At 38.2% G+C, this 16,499-nt stretch overlaps 4 protein-coding genes across 7 annotated transcripts in view; 2 read left to right on the forward strand and 2 right to left on the reverse strand.

The window, feature by feature from the left end:
• LOC120419069 (fibronectin type-III domain-containing protein 3a) overlaps window positions 1-1,721 on the forward strand; it is an 81,965-nt gene extending 80,244 nt beyond the window's left edge. For all 3 annotated transcript variants that reach the window (XM_052708471.1, XM_039581652.2, XM_039581653.2), the window contains 2 exons: window positions 1,336-1,433; window positions 1,499-1,721. In XM_052708471.1, coding sequence (XP_052564431.1) covers window positions 1,336-1,433; window positions 1,499-1,698 — 298 coding nt within the window. In that variant the 3' untranslated portion in view covers window positions 1,699-1,721. The remainder of the gene's footprint in view (window positions 1-1,335; window positions 1,434-1,498) is intronic.
• On the reverse strand, window positions 1,696-6,606 carry LOC120419071 (coiled-coil domain-containing protein 28B). Of its 2 annotated transcripts, none has more exons than XM_039581656.2 (4): window positions 6,170-6,606; window positions 5,957-6,104; window positions 5,419-5,499; window positions 1,696-2,242 (listed from the first exon to the last, which is right to left on the reverse strand). In XM_039581656.2, the coding sequence occupies exons 1-4, from the start codon at window positions 6,308-6,310 to the stop codon at window positions 2,025-2,027; spliced, it is 588 nt and encodes a 195-aa protein (XP_039437590.1). In that variant the 5' UTR covers window positions 6,311-6,606; the 3' UTR covers window positions 1,696-2,024. The 2 variants fall into 2 exon arrangements, with proteins under 2 accessions (XP_039437590.1, XP_039437589.1); XM_039581655.2 differs by having other exon boundaries at window positions 5,419-5,766.
• A 2,046-nt stretch (window positions 6,607-8,652) lies between these two features.
• Window positions 8,653-9,601, forward strand: LOC120419051 (vesicle transport protein SFT2C). The gene is made up of 2 exons (XM_039581617.2): window positions 8,653-8,986; window positions 9,047-9,601. Exons 1-2 carry the CDS (start codon window positions 8,792-8,794, stop codon window positions 9,467-9,469), a joined length of 618 nt encoding a protein of 205 aa, XP_039437551.1. The 5' UTR covers window positions 8,653-8,791; the 3' UTR covers window positions 9,470-9,601.
• Window positions 9,602-9,635: 34 nt separating this feature from the next.
• LOC120419050 (KIF-binding protein) lies at window positions 9,636-11,628 on the reverse strand. Its single transcript, XM_039581616.2, has 2 exons — window positions 10,229-11,628; window positions 9,636-10,170 (listed from the first exon to the last, which is right to left on the reverse strand). The coding sequence occupies exons 1-2, from the start codon at window positions 11,527-11,529 to the stop codon at window positions 9,708-9,710; spliced, it is 1,764 nt and encodes a 587-aa protein (XP_039437550.1). The 5' UTR covers window positions 11,530-11,628; the 3' UTR covers window positions 9,636-9,707.
• Between the last annotated feature and the right edge of the window lie 4,871 nt (window positions 11,629-16,499).

The raw sequence follows: 16,499 nt of genomic DNA on the forward strand, positions 1-16,499 counted from the left end.
CGAAGTCGAGGCTGCTGCTGAGGCGCCCGCTACTGCGGAGAAAGCCGGATCCTGTGGTGAAGTCATCTCTTTCGGAGCAACCTGCTTATCCTGCTGCTGGTCGTCTTTTTGGCATTTTGACGATGTTGCGTCGATCGTGAGCGCCACTCTTCGCGACTTTTCGGTCCTTTTGGTTTTGTTGGCTGGCAACTTAATTGCGCCGTGGACACGTTCCCCGCAGATGTTTCCAAATGCCCATCGTGGGGATCAATTCCGTTAGTTTTGAATTGGATTTTCCTATTCCGGCGGCCACTACTGGTGTTTTCGTGACCGGGATATCTTGTTGATGTTGATGTCAGGTGTAATGGTTCATGTTTTCGGTGGAGGAGGAACCTTAGACGGAACATGCGAGCAACGGGGTGGACCAGTGGTGTGGTCTCTGTCATTGTGTTTGTCGTGCATCGCTGCAGGTGCTGCCGCATGATTTGCCTCATAAGGTTCTGCCATTGGAAACGGAACCGACCGTGGAACCGACCAACCGTAATTTTCGTCCCTCGGTCTTGATTTATTTATTTTGATTTTGTTACTGATGATCAGCAACAACAAAATTATTTCGAAACAGCTGTTAATGTTTACAATCGTTAAGGCTTGATTGTCTCACGCATACACTGACACGACACATGACAGTAATGGGTTTGTATTGGTGTGTTTGGGCTGCGCTTCGGCATAAGCTCACCAGGCAGCGCTGGCGTCGCCGTGATTTGGTGGTTTCGTGAAGGACGATGGATTTCAAAAATAATTTGTATGGAGAGTCACGTCTGTTTGTCTGTGCTACTGCCATCGATGAGCTGTCAGATTATTGTTTTTGTTTTACACGCTAAATCTTCTTTCCATAACTTTACATTTAAATAACCCAAATTTAAACACTCTTTTACTCGCAACGCGAATCAACGGAAAGTTTAAAACAATCCCTTCTTTTTTTATGTTGCCATCTATTGGAAATCTATTTGCGAATCATCACACTTTACCAATCACGCGCAAACTGCACTTTTCGGACACGTTAAAAATAGTGCAAGAGTGCAGTGTGACATCGCCGCCGTCGTTTAGTGCACAGCCAGGCTTCCACTCTCGATCGACTTTCAACTAGTGATCGTTCGTGCTTACGAAATCAGTTTTCTTTCAGTTTAGAAAAGTGAGTTTGATAAAAAAAATTGTATTAGAATTACATAAAATTTTTAACATCAACACAAAAGGATTGATGGAATTAGGCTTGATTTTGAATTTGACGATCGTGATCGTGATTTGCACCTGATTGCATAACCGTTAAGCGTTAATCTATGTGCTTTGTTTCAGCAGCTCGACGAACCATGGGCGGAGGACACCATCCGGAACCGAAGGTCTACATCTCGGACAAGATCCCCGACTCGCTGCGCAAGAGCATGCAGACCTTCCAGGTGGGGACTTGATTTCAATTTTGATGCTGTAATTTTAGTTTTTTTTTACTGTTTTGAAACGTTAGGCCAAAAACGAGATTCCGGTGTTTCTGAAGGGCGGACCGGCCGACAAGGCGCTCTTCCTGACCACGGTGGCGCTGTGCGGAATCGGCATTCTCGGCGTGCTGCGATTCGTCTGGAGCGCTGGCTTCGCCTCCAAGAAGAAGTAAGAAGTGTTGGTGATGGTGGTGATATTCTCTCTTGTCCAATGAAAGATTCTGAATAGATCATGTATGTATAAAAACAGAAGTTTATTTGAATTTGATCACAATCCTTTTTCGTACGAACGAACAAATGGTTTCAAAAGAAAGACGGAAACGAACCGATAACTCACAATAAAAGAAATACAATTTCAAATCCGCAATAAGGTCTCAACCAACTAATCGAAAAACTTTACCTTAAATTCTAAGCATTCGTTGGTCTTTTCTGGAATCAATTTTGCAATTTGGTCTAAAGAACCAACAATCTAAAAAGCATTCTAACCCTAAAATCGGTTCCCCAAACGGCCACCAAAGAACTCACCTCTCTAAATCGCTATATGACTATAACTGTTTATTGCTCAACGTTGCTCGAGTGGAGCTTCTCGATGGAAAACGACAGCTGCTCCAGCTTGGCCACCAGCTTTTGCATGTTGGTCTGCGATTGCGTCTCATTGTGGGCCGCGTTGCTGGCGAAAAAGGAAGGCTCGTTGCCGAGGTCAAAGTGCAGCTTCGCTAGCGACTCCTGCTGCTCGCGGATGCTCGTCATTTGCTCCATCGTGCAGCCGGAACCTGTTGGTGTCGTCGCCCACGAAGAAACGGGGGTTGTCAGAATATGATTAATTTCTTTTTTATTTTTGGGTAGCTACTCAAATCCCCTTTTTTCAATTCCCGAATACCTTGGAGAATTTCCCTCATCCCCTGAGAGAAGTGAAGCATAACAATACATCTGGTTTATGTGGAATTTATTATAGCTTCGTAATTAAAATTTTGAAAAAAAGTTTGAAAACTGAAAATTTTATCTGTTTACAAATACTTTTGCCCAAAATTTGAAATTGTCCAGAATAAATTATTTTAGTCCTTTCAAAGTTTAATCTTGGTTTTAAAATGTCGAGATTATTGTTATAGAAAAGAGCAGACATCTCACAAAAGATTTATTTTTGTTGAATTGCAAATCAAACCTATAGTTTTCAGGATATCGCGATTTGAAAAATGAGGGATCAATAGATGAAACTGAGAAATCATTTTTCACGCAATTTAAGCTTTAAAAGGCTTTATCTCAGCAACCAGCAGTCCGAACAACAACGTAATAATTTTTAATCTAAACATGATTTTTTAAAATTTTGTTCCACAATATTTTTTCATAAATTCATAAATTTGGTACTATAATTTGCACCAACAAGCGTCACATTGCATGTTACAAGTATAGGAAAAGCGTAACAAAGGAGGGGAGGGTGGTAAATTTTGGCTGATTTTAGCTAATTTTAGCGTGACGTACTTTATGGATGAAGCCAAGGACCTTTTCTGTTCTGGACAAAAAAGGTCTTTGGCTTCATCCATAAATAAAGTATACGTCACGCTAAAATTAGCTAAAATCAGCCAACATTTACCACCAGCGAAGTTATTTTTTAAAAATGATTTAAAATCTTTTTTGCAATTCCTTCGTGAAACTACTTACTTTTCCTGTCATTCTTGAACGACGAAATAGCCTACTTTTATGTACCAAAAATAACAGAATCGAATAGCAACACTTCAAAATAAATGCTGAAAAGTTCTACTTTTCAGCACTCAAATGGGTGCTGAAAAGTTGAACTTTTCAGCACTTGTTTGGAAAAGTAACACTTTTCAGCACTTGTTTGGAAAAGTAACACTTTTCAACATTTTTTTGATTTATACGATTTATTGACAAAATACATGAAAATTTGACATAAAATTTCACGCAGTGTGTGTTTTTGGAATTGCAAAAAATGTTGTATGGAACTCGTTGCAAAACTTGATTTTTTCAGCACTCTTCGTATTTATCCAACTCGGTGAACCTCGTTGGATAAATGTACGACTCGTGCTGAAAAATCCTCTTTTTGCAACTTGTTGCATAAACTACTATTTTAAATCCTTTGCGGTCGTACAAAGGGTCATTGTACTTAGAAAAATAAGTTTATCGTTGTGAACAATTATATCACAATTTTAAGCTTAATTTTAGGACGCAATTGGTTATCATTAAAATCAAAAAGACTCAGAAATGGTTTTTAGGGGAAAACAAATTTTGTTTATGGAATTCGAAATCTAGTCAAAAGAAAACAATTTGCAATACATTTTTCTGCATAAATATCATATTTAACATGTTTGGGCTCCATTAAAAATATTTTTTCGCGAAAAATAAAATTTTCTTCGAAACTTAGATGTTTTGAAAACTTTATAACTTAAAAAAAATCAAAAACCCAAAACCCAAGAGCCAGACGCTGAAAAAAAAATTTAGTAATTCGAATTTTGTCTGGTGAAAATTTTCTGGAGTTTTTTTTAAAGCTCCAATAAACCAAATTTTCAGTTTTTGCTTTTTGGGTGTTTTTCAATACCCCTGACTAAAATAATTTTTCTATGTATATATTGAATTTTTTTAATTTCTGAAAACAGTCCAGACTCGATTATCCGAAAGCCTCGGGAAAGTTACACCTCGGATAATCGTATGACGAAAAATTTTGTTTTCATTGTCTTAATTTTGAATGTCGAGCTTATTTTTTTGATTGTCGAGGTTAAGCCCCTAAACTACGCTTAAGTTATTAAAAAAAATGGGGTTGCAGAACTCGAATTTTATTAAACATCAATATCAAACAAGAAAAAAAAGATTTTTTTTTTCTTTTTAGTTCGTGGTTCGACTATCCGAAGTCCCATACAAACCTTATGATAATCGAAATTTCGGATAATCGAGTCTGGACTGGATTTTTTTTTACGTTTGTATTTTGAAACTTTTAAATTCAGATTTTTGTTCCAGTTTTGAATTCCCGAATTTGGAACTTTTAAATATATATTTTTTAATTCTGACTTTACAAAAAATCACATAACTAAGGAGTATTTTTCGAATCGGATTTTAAGTTGGAGACTCAAATCTTGAAAAAAAAAAAAAAGATTCAAGATAGATTATTTGAAATGCAATTTTGGCGAGGACTTCGGATAATTAAACTTTGTTTAAATTTTCAAATCCCTAGATTGTTAAATGGTCACTGTTAGAATTTAAAAAAATTTAATTTATTTTTTAATATTTAATTTTAAATAAGGCCGTTGCAAATATTTTTTATAGTTTATGTCGCTTCCCCCCATCAAAATTGGTCTGAAGAATCATGGGGCAAAAAAAAAAAATTTTGCAAAAAACTCCAGAATTAGAAAATCTAATCAACTGAAAACAATCTAAAATGCATTTTTAGGAAATTACAATGTACAGCGCCGCAAAAATTTTATTTTTCGCAAAAAATTAAATTTTTGTCAATACCTAGATATTTTGGAAACTAATGTTTGCAAAACAACTGGACAGGTTTATAACGCATTTTAAAACACTTTTTTCATTAAAATGTTAAAACCATGGCTCGTAATTTCAATTTTTATACTCCCCCCCCCCCCTCGACTTTGGTCAGAGTTAAGAGGGCCTTATACGTTTAAATTTTTTGCTGAATTTTTACTTTTTTTAAATTTTTGAATCTTTATTTTTTTTTAAATAAAACACTTCCGGGTTAAAGCCCATCTTCCCCGATTTTTGCTAGGCATACAGGAAAAAAAGAAAAGAAAAGAAGAAGAAAAATGTCTTCTTCAAGCCTTCGGATCATCGAGTTTGGAATGTTATAGCTTCTTAAAATGATGAATCAGTTATAGAAAAAAACTTGGTCTTTTTATCAAAAAAGAAAATTTGACAATTCCCATCTTTTCACCGATTTCCCCACTTGAGTAACCACCCTCCCAGAAGTGGAAACAATTCTTACCAAACGCCTTCAGCTTCCCGGAGTGGAAGTCATCCAGCAGGCCCAGCAGGGCCCGCTCCATGTGCCGCACGTCCGGAACCTCTGAGATGAAAGAGTGGTGCTTTAGCGGGCGTGACGTAAAACTGTGACTTTTGTTCAAACTAATCGAACTACTGTTGGCCGTGGCCGCGGTCGAGTGCTGCCGGCTGCCACCCCCGACGCTACTATTGGCCAGCGAGTGCTCGGCGGAAGCACGCAGAAGGGAAGCTCCCCGATACCGGGAGTGACTAGCCGAGGGGATGCTACCACTTCCGGCGTCACCGCCGCCACCACCACCGCCAGAACTGACCGCACTGGACGGGGTGAGGTCTAACGGTGGACAAACCAAAAAACGAGGGGAAGGACGCAACGGAACATAAACGGTGCACGAGCGCGGTACAAACGCAAGGAACATAAAAGAAACGAAAAAAAGAGAAATACCAACCAAATCAAAATCAAGCTTACGTAAAAACTAGCATCTACAAAGACGTCCGGACGGGTCTGGACCCCAGTAACATACCTCGCTGGGGAACCTTTTTCGGTTTGGCTTTTTGTTCCTGATTCCGTCGCTCGTTGACGTAGTTCAGCTTGGCCGATGGTGCCCCTTCACTAGGCTTCCCCAGGCTGGCAGTGTGGCCACTGCGGCTGGTTTCCCCGCTGGAGAAAATCTAAAAAAATGTCCAATTCTCAAATTAATCCGAAACATCCCAAAAGAAACTACTCAAACCCTTACCTTGCTGCTTAGGACAGGCGAAATCGGTGTTTGAATAGATTTAGCTGGCCCGCTGGAACTCAAGTTGGTAATGGTCTGGTCGTCCTCCTCGTCGTTGGAGACCAGCTTTTGCCGCTCGACTGCTGCGTCATCGCATTCCATCGTGGTCCGTGGTGGACGTTCCGCCTTTGTTGATGTGCTTTTGGGTGGGGATTCGTGCCCAGAGCGAAAGTGGTGGTGGCCTTCGCACTTGGTTATCAAACCCGTGACGATCGAAGGCCCGAGCACTGGCACGAGCTGAACACACCACGAAGAGCACAGTGCACTTTTATCAAAGTTTATTTCACGCAGGAAAAAAGAGAAGAGCGATGATTCGCTTCAGCGATTTTGATTTTCTTTATTTACTTTTTGATCGATAGCAAAAGCAAAAGGCAGCTGCTGTCAGTCTCGGGGGATGTCAACAGTGAGTGCCGTGTGGTCGAAAATGAGTGCCTGCCTGCGCGGGTTTGGACAAAAGGGTCGAATTTTGGAAGGTATTCTTAAAAAAAAAATGTTTCAATGAAAATCTAGAATTGAAATATTTTTTAAATTATTAGTTAAAAAAAAAACAAAACTAAAACAAGAAATGCGAGCAGATAAAAATTATGAGCATATTTTAAAATGTAATTTTAAATGACATTGTTGTTTTATTGGACACAGTGTAAGCTCGAGTTCCCTACAAGTATGACCTCTTGGTTACTTTTAAAATGTTAAGAATATTTACAATTTTTAAGAACATTTTTTAGTTTTTAAAAAGTTTAGAATTTGAGGGCTTTTATTTATTTTATATTGTGAGCCAATGTTGGTATGTGAACAAAGACCGTATTCTGCTCACGTCCTCACGTATGTTTATGTTTATAAATTTTTCTTTTTTTAATTTTTTTAATCAATTCTGTGGTTTTATCCTTTTTGAATCATTAGATTTTATTTAAATTTTGTTTTTATATTTTTGATAACGTTAGTATTTTTTTATGAATTCAATTTTTTTTTTGATTTTTTGTGATTAAAATTTTAATTTAAAAAATTATATTTTTTTTCAGTAATTTAAAATATGAATATATTTTATAAAATTAATTGCAATGAAAAAAAATAATATAATTTTTATTTAAATTGTTGGTTTTAATTTTTTATTACATTTATATATTTTTAGTAACATTTGAAATGAGCGCATAAGCATTTTTCAAGCATGTACTGTTTCGAAAATCCCAGACATTAGGCAATTTAGATGTGCTACTCTTCCTGGATTTCTCAACTTTGTAGAATTTTTGTGATTTTTGATATTGAATAATTGAAATAACTTCAAAGATTTTATTTAAGCTCATTATATTTTTGGAAACTATTATATTTTTTATAATTGTTATAAGGCTGGTACAAATTTTAGTTAAGGTTTTTGTCTCCTTGTAGATATATTTTTTTAAATTGACTTTGAAAAATATTTGCATCAGCCTAATTTGAGGCTGATTTTTTTCAATTAGGATTTTACAAAATTTATTTAAAAATTTGTCGCTCGGCTCTCGTCGACCTCTAGCTTTAATTATTGGACAAAAAATATAAAAATTTAAATTACAAGCCTAGGTTTCAACATTTGGATGAAAAAAGTGTTTTAAAATGCATTTTACACGCATCCAGTTGCTTTCCAATCATTAGTTTTTCAAAATATCGAAGTAAGGGAACAGCATCTAATTCCAGCGTGCCTCTAATGTTGGCAGGTCAGAACTTTGACATTCAATTAAAGCTAATTAAAAGCGTTTTCAACTGAAATGGAGTGATAAATAGCTCAATAAGAAGTGAGCAAGCCAGTTTCTATCAAAAGTTTTGCAAAATTAGTTGTATAAATAGTGAAAATCAGCAAATTGGATGGATTTAGGAGCGAGTGCTTAACCTGCCAAACATACGAGAATTTCCCCTATCGACGGATTTTTTTTTCGGGGAAAAAAAACTTTTCGTGGGACTGTACATTGGTATTTCATGAAAATTTAAAATGTCTTCAAAAGAATTCAACCATGCTAAATATGATTATAAACGCAGGAAAATGCATTTAAACTAGAGAACCTGGAGCTTATTAGAGAACGGACATTTCAAACCAAAAGTACCAATCGAAGCACGAGAACTGTCAAACGGAGGTATCAATCGAGCAAAATCCTTTGTCTTTTGCTCGATTGGTACCACCGTTTGACAGTTCTCGTGCTTCGATTGGTACTTTTGGTTTGAAATGTCCGTTCTTTAATAAGCTCCAGGTTCTCTAATTTAAACTGGTTTTCGGTTGATTAAAGTTTCCAAAATAAAAAATATTTTTTTTGCCCCCTGATTATTCAGGATGATTTTGAAGAAGGGGGAGGGGGGGGTCACATAAACTTTAAAAAATATTTGCAACGGCCTTACATTACGATGTAATTCCGATTCGACTCGTGCAGTAAAACCCCTTTAATGTCCGTCCATCCTGCGCCTGACAGCTGTTGCAAATGTAAACAAGGGGACACTCATCTGCTGGTCCCGTAAAACCAAAACATGATACGTGGGTGTATTTCGCGTACACCACAATTTTCTTTCTTCTAAAATAATCGGATTTTCCCCGTTGAAAACCGTTCCGCGCCGGCCGCAACCATGGCCGACCTAAAGAAGGATCTCGACGAATATCTGCTGCTGCAGAGCGATCAGAAGAAAAACTTCAAACTCGAGATGCCCCGGATGCCGTCGATTCCGACCCCGGGCCTGGTGGGCAAGCTGTTTGGCAAGGGCCAGGAACCGGAGGCGAACAGCTGGCTCAAGGATACGCAGGACAGTTGCTGCCCCAAGTTGGTAGGTTTGGGTTTGGGGTTGTATTTAGTTGATGATTGATGTTGGGTTTTTCTTTTGCAGAGTCGAATACAACGGATCGTCGGATTTGTGACCTGTATGGGCTTGGGGGTGTTTTGCATGGTCGTGTCCTCGTTCTACATCCCGGTGCTAATTCTGAAGGCGCGCAAGTTTGCTCTGCTCTACACGATGGGGAGCATTTTTTTCATTATGAGTTTTTCCTTCCTGAGCGGATTCGCGGCCATGTTCCGGCAGATGTTTTCCCGGGAGCGGCTGGCGCTGTCCATCTCGTACAGCGTTTGCCTCGTTGGGACGCTTTACTTTGCGATGATCGAGCAGAGTACGGCGCTGACGGTGCTGTTTGCGGTGGCGCAGATTATTTCGCTGCTTTGGATGATTTTGGGCGCGATTCCGGGCGGAATGACCGGGATGAAGTTCTTCGGGCAGATGTTCCGGTCGTCGGTGTCCAGCACGCTGCCGGTTTAAGCTTGCGAGGGGGGACGCGATCCTATTCTAGATTGGGTAAGACTTGTAGCTTGTAAGTTGGATCTAAATTGAATCAGTATATATTTATCGTTTTTTATTCGATCAATAAATCTTCATCTAAAAAACGGAGTTTTCTTTCCAATCAAAGTAGGTCGATAAAACACGATTCAAGCTTTCGATATTTTATTCATGCACAAACTCTTCCTAAAGATAAAGACTATCAGTTTAAGTCACAGAATTAATCGTTAATCTCGCTAATCAGCTTTTTAATCTTGAGCGGAAGCAGCTGGCTCATCTCCTTGCAAACGCCCATTTCCGCTCCCAAGTGGGCCGCGACGGCTTCGTTCGCCTCGCACTGTTTCACAAAGTGGTGATAGTACCGGAAGCTGTTCTGCACGTTGTTCAGCTGGAGGCGTTTGTCCGGCGTGATGACCTTGTAGTAAAGCCGGCCGATGTGGAAGTAAGCGAACAGAATCGGCTGCAGCTCGGCGGGGTCGATGGCGGGGCTGGCCGGAATTTCCAGCGTGTCGAGTGGGATTTTGTAGGATTCGATGAACTTTTGGAACTTGGCGATGCTCTTCTCGCACAGGTGGTTGATTTTGTTGAGGGCGTGCGGCGTCGGTCGCTCGACCGTTTCCAGCTTAGACAGCTTCACGTCCAGCATTTTGCCGTAGGTCAGACCGAGCTCGTACCAGACTTCTCTGAAAGTTGAAATTGATTTTAGCTTAGTATGTTTTGCAATGATTATTGAAAACTTACCTGCAAATGGTTTGATAATACGTCGCATTCAGTACACTGTCCAAATCCTCCAGCTGGTCCACGCACCGTTTGTACAGCTTGCACTGGTTGTCCTCGTCATCGTCGAAGAACGCCAAGTGCTTGTACAACGAGGCCACATCCTGGACGATCTTCGCGTACTGCGACGCTTCCGTTTCCTTCGTGTAATAATCCTTGGCCTTTCCCAGCCAGCTCAGTCCATTCAACATGACCAGCTTTGCGTCCTCCAGCGTCAAGCAGAACTCGTCCGCGACCTGGTCCTCGTAAGCGGACAACCCATCCAGCCCGATGAAGCGATCAATCTCCCTCACCGGACTCAATCCGACCTTCCCGGCGCCACCATCCTCGTCGTCATCCTTGCACAGACGTTCCTTCGAAGTAGCCAAAATGTGAATCCCGTACTTGGCCCAACACCTCGCAATATCCGCCGACCGGTGCCGGTGCGTTTCAATCTTCTCCGCCTTAAGCGCCGAATTCGTCTCCTTCGGAATAACTTCCTCCTCGAACCGATCAAGCATGTACGAAGCAGCCGCCAACAAATGCCTCGCCTGGCTCAGATGGTTCTGCGGGAAATAGTACTGGGACAACGTGGCCGCATTCAACGCCCAATCCACGTGCTCAAAGTCGTTGTAATTCAACTGCCGTTTCAACGTCAAATGGCAAAATCGCGCCGAACCCGTCAAATCCTCCAAATACCCATAAACCTGGGCCAAATAGTACAACGTCAGCGTGTGGTTCTTCTCCAGCAGCAGCTGTCCCTTCCCCTTCTCCACCTCATCCTTCGAGCCAAACAAATCCGAAATCGTCAACGGTTCCACCCCACCACCCTTCGCCCCCTCATAAGCTTCATTCGCCAAATCCAGGAACCCCTTCGACTCCTCAAAGTTTCCCAGGTTGCACTGCAAAATCCCCAACTGGTTCAGCACCTCCACATACCCATTTACCGCCTGTGGCCGCTCCCGCTCCTCCCGCACCAACCCCAACGCCTCAACCAGCACCAACTCCCCGTTCCCCAGCTCCTCCGTAAAAATCGATATCCGCCCAATATCCTTCAGCACGTTCGCCAAAATGCACCGCACCGTCAACCGCGCATCCGACCCCTCATCCAGCGTTTCGGCCAAATCCTTCAACTTCCGCTGCACCGACTGCAAAATATCCCTCGCCGCGTAATGCGAGCGAAACGGTTCCGTCGGTGGGTCGTTACGGGCGTCCTCGTCGATCTTCTTGTGGGCCTTCTCAAACTCCTCCCGGATGTCCGATAGGCTCTCCTTTGTGATGCCCATTGTTGAAGAAAACTATTGAAAAATTGCAATTTTATCGATTTCACGAGGTCGCGGGTAACGGAAAGTTGAAAAAATTAGTCTGTAATCATAATACAACAACACAATTTGACAGTTTGCGCAACACGACGGGAGTTGGACCGGAGGTCGAAAAGGGATTTTACCGCAGTAGGTGAAAATTTGCGGTTTGGGGAAGGACACTTTTTTATCTTTGCGTTCTGTCAGACTTGTTATGAAATTTAAATTTTAAATTTATAATCGGGAAATAAAAAGTGCAACATGGGGATAAACTTTCTGTTAAGATTTCCATGACAGCTGAGAAAGTTTCACTCCATGTAACGGGCTCGATAAAAAAAGCAAAAAACATAAAAAAAACATTTTTTTCAAAAAATGTTGACAGATCGGTTCCCAGTCGCAGCAGGATTCGGCAGAACCAGCTCTGCTAGAATATTTTGTGACTGGGTTGAGCGCTTGAGATTCTTGGAAAAAAAAGTTTAAAATATTAAAAAAAAAAATTGAAAAAATTTAAATTGAGAATCTAGAAAAAAAAGAAAACAAAAACTAAACTTTAAAAAATTCCAAAGTTTTGAAATTCTGGATTTCATAATAAAATAAACCTTTATTTTAATTTACAGATCTAGGATCAAATCAAATCAAATCAAATTATTCGCTCTACAGCATTGCCTTGGCGTTCTCGATTGCGAGATTCCTGCTCGAAACTAAGCGTTCGAAGCCTGAGCAATTCTCTACCAAATCGGTCTTTTTTCGTAATTTTTTTTTTATTTTTTAATCCGACTGAAAGTTTTTTTGGTGCCTTCGGTATGCCCAAAGAAGCCATTTTGCATCATTAGTTCGTTCATATAATTTTCCATACACATTTGGCAGTTGTCCATACAAAAATGATATATGAAAATTCAAAAATCTGTATCTTTTGAAGGAATTTTTTGATCGATTTGGTGTCTTCGGCAAAGTTGTAGGTATGGAAAAAAATGATACACGGTAAAACATTTTTTGGTGATTTTTTATTTAACTTTTTGTCACTAAAACTTGATTTGCAAAAAAACACTATTTTTATTTTTTTTATTTTTTGATATGTTTTAGAGGACATCAAATGCCAACTTTTCAGAAATTTCCAGATTGTGCAAAAAATCTTTGAGCGAGTTATGAATTTTTGAATCAATACAGATTTTTTCAAAAAATCGAAAAATTGGTCGCAAAAATTTTTCAACTTCATTTTTCGATGTAAAATCAAATTTGCAATCGAAAAGTACTCTAGTGAAATTTTGATAAAGTGCACCGTTTTCAAGTTAAATCCAGTTTTAGGTGACTTTTTTGAAAATAGTCGCAATTTTTAAATTTTTTAAATTAATGCACATGTTTGCCCACCTTAGAAAAAAAAATATTTTTAAAAAGCTGAGAAAATTCTCTATATTTTGCATATTTTAACTTTGTTGATACGACCCTTAGTTGCTGAGATATTGCCATGAAAAGGTTAAAAAACAGGAAAATTGATGTTTTCTAAGTCCCACCCAAACAACACAACATTTTCTAATGTCGATATCTCAGCAACTAATGGTCCAATTTTCAATGTTAAAATATGAAACAGTCGTGAAATTTTTCGGTCTTTTCGAAAAAAATATTTTCAATTTTTTTAAACAAAGACTAACATTCAAAAGGGCTAAACATTCAATATTACGCCCTTTTAAAATGTAATCAGTATTGATTCAAAAATTCATAACTCGCTCAAAGATTTTTTGCACAACCTGAAAATTTCTGAAAAGTTGGCATCTGATGTCCTCTAAAACATATCAAAAAATAAAAAAAAAATAAAAATAGTGTTTTTTTGCGAATCAAGTTTAAGTGACAAAAAGTTAAATAAAAAATCACCAAATTTTTTTTACCGTGTATCATTTTTTTCAGTGTAGTCCATATCCATACCTACAACTTTGCCGAAGACACCAAATTGATCAAAAAATTCCTTCAAAAGATACAGATTTTTGAATTTTCATACATCATTTTTGTATGGCCAGCTGCCAAATTTGTATGGAAAATTATATGAACAAACTAATGAAGCAAAATGGCTTCTTTGGGCATACCGAAGGCACCAAAAAAGTTTTAGTCGGATTAAAAAATACAAAAAATAAAATTTAAGAAAAAAAAACCGATTTCGTAGAGAATTGCTCTATTGTTAAATTCTAGAAAGCCGTTAGAATGAAAAATATTTTTGGAGTCATATTTTAGGTTCCTTGATTTTGAAATTTTTAATTTTAGAATTTCCAAAATTTTATATTGATTGATTTTTTTTTGTTAATTTTTAAATATAAATTTCTAAAATGATTTCAACTTTTAAATATTTTAATTCTTGATGCTCTTAGTTTAGAATTTGTGATTTTTTCGATTTTTTTAATTGTAACATTTTTGGATTGGGTCTTTAAATTAAGCTTAAAATTGTGATATTATTGTACACACCAATAAAGCTTATTTTTCTGAGCATACTGATCCTTTGTACGACCGCAATGGAATGAAATGAATTTTTAAATAAATCAATTTTTGATTTTTGCCAGCCAATGTAATGATGCTGAAATACTTAATTTGGAGCAAAAAAAAATCGGCCCTTTTATTATAAAGACTTTGGGTTTTGAGATTCGATATTACAAAGTAATTCAGATTGTTTTGTAATTGTTTTGTAAGATTTCATGCAGAATTTGATATACTTTCATGCAGCCATGCAACACAATCATGCGACCGCCGTTTGGGTGTACAGAGGCAAGGGAAGAGCGTTCTAATTTTTTATTGAAAGCGGGATGAGGGATTTTAAATTGTTGGCATCTAACATTGTGCACGCTCTAAAAACAATCAGATCATCCAACAGATAATACACTGTGATTATTAAACTATCGTAAACGAATCGATTACTCGTGCCGACGTGGAATCACACGTGAACAACCTACGAGAGCACTTGTTCAATAAATAATGATAGATAATGGCTGGTAAATCAATGTAATGACTCGTAACAGAAGATGAACAATATTGATTTCAATCGCTTTCGGTACTTCATTCAACATATTTTCGCCCTCACTCAATGAAGTTGTAACGTGCTCTGTGCGCATTACAATCTCAAGTATTTTCGCACAAATGTAGACCTATTTTTAGCCCCATTGACAATGTCACTTTTCTTACGAGGGGTCGCCACATAGAACTATTCCATGCTTGCAGTCATTAAATTCCCATCGTGCGACATTTACAGCTTGTTTTACGGGTCACGCCCATAACTATTATAATTAACCGCTTGTTTACGATGCACAATTAAAATTCTGCATCCAAATCACTGAGGCCGAGCATCGCTAAGCGTCAAGCAAGTCGATGCTATTTTTACCCCACAAAACAATTGCACTTTGCATTGCATTGCATTGCGAAGCACTCGAATTAAGCCACACCCTTTTAAATAAGAGAAAAGTTAATTACGCGATCGTCACAATTGCACGTGACAGCAAGACCGTTGGAATTGCGCCAAGTGATTTAAATTAGTAGGAGTTTTCACCGCCAGTGGCAACCTTTTGTGTTGATTCGCCTTGAGCAAGCGGGATTCGAATTTTTCACTCAAAGAATAAAAGTAAAAACTAGTCATTTGTTTAAAAAGCGTGCAAGCGTCACTAAGTTGGCCGCGAGCCATCACTGATAACTGCGAGCCGTCCAAGTAGGCGAATTGTGGCGATTGTTTTACAAACAACCAACCCGTTACCGGCGGACAATGTTGCAAACAACGTCGGTGTCGGTCGGTCGGTCAGCTAATCACACCTCGGAGTGCCCGGAAACAATCGTTGCTGCTGCACTGGCAGGATGATGAGGCGCCTCCTTCTTCCTACTGAACAGCGCAGCAGTTTTCTGCTGTTTGTATTTCTTGTTTGCACTTGCCATACTAGTGATGACGGTCCCAGCAAGCCGGGCGTTGTGCTGGGTGACATGGTAACTGAATGAACTGATCCTAACCTTTTGGGAATCGAATCGGATCTTTTGGTCAATGACTTTTTTAAAAGCAAAAGTAATTTTCAAAAGTATAATTTAAAATTATATACAAGTTAATTTTAATTCAGAAAAAGATACTTAATATGAAAAGCAAGCTTTTCAAACTAGTTAATTTTCGAAAGGGCAAATCAACTTTTCCAAGAAAATTTCTTATTTTATATGGGTCAAAGTTACCCTTCTTCAATTACCGTAAAACTTTGCTCTAGGGGGTAATTTTGTTTCCTGATCGTGAATTCGAGGTTCATTTTTCGATGTCTTACGACAGGGTAGCGATACGACCACTTTTATTTTCTGAATTTTTACTAAGACATGTTTTTTTGTGATTTGTAGCACGGAACCGTGAAGAAATAGACATTTGGTATGAAAGAAACTTTTGTGTAAAATTGGTAGCCCGATTTGATGACGTACTTAAAATAAAAAAAAACGTATTTTTAATTTAAAAAAGTTGAATAATGTTTTTTAGATCACTGCCATTTCTTATATTTTAACTGTCAAATATTGCATTTTTTTTGTTCACGTGTTGTTTTTGTTCAAATAAAAATTACAAAAAATCTAAATACAACAAGTGGGTTTTCCCATATAAATTTCCATACAAAATTAAAATGAAATGCGCATAGTTTGGACGCAACCAAACGGTTTAAAATTTTAGAGAGTCGAATTGAGGCAAAAAAGGCACCGACAAAAAATTTGTTCTGGTTTGATATGATTTTTTTTTTCCATATATTGATGAAGACCTATTTTTTTAACTTTTTTACTATAGTTTATAAATTTGTATTCATTTGTTCCAAAAACCAAAAATCAATATTTGAATTCATTTAACGCCTTATCTAATTTTATATTAAGTCGTGCTCCCCTCCCCCAAAATATTTTTATAAGCTTATTGATATTTTGTAAATTTTCGGTAAAAGTTTTTGTTTAAAGAAAAGAAAAGTGGGATTGAAATTTAT

The sequence above is a fragment of the Culex pipiens genome, chromosome 2 (assembly GCF_016801865.2).
Source record: "Culex pipiens pallens isolate TS chromosome 2, TS_CPP_V2, whole genome shotgun sequence".
Classification (NCBI taxonomy): Eukaryota; Metazoa; Arthropoda; class Insecta; order Diptera; family Culicidae; genus Culex; species Culex pipiens.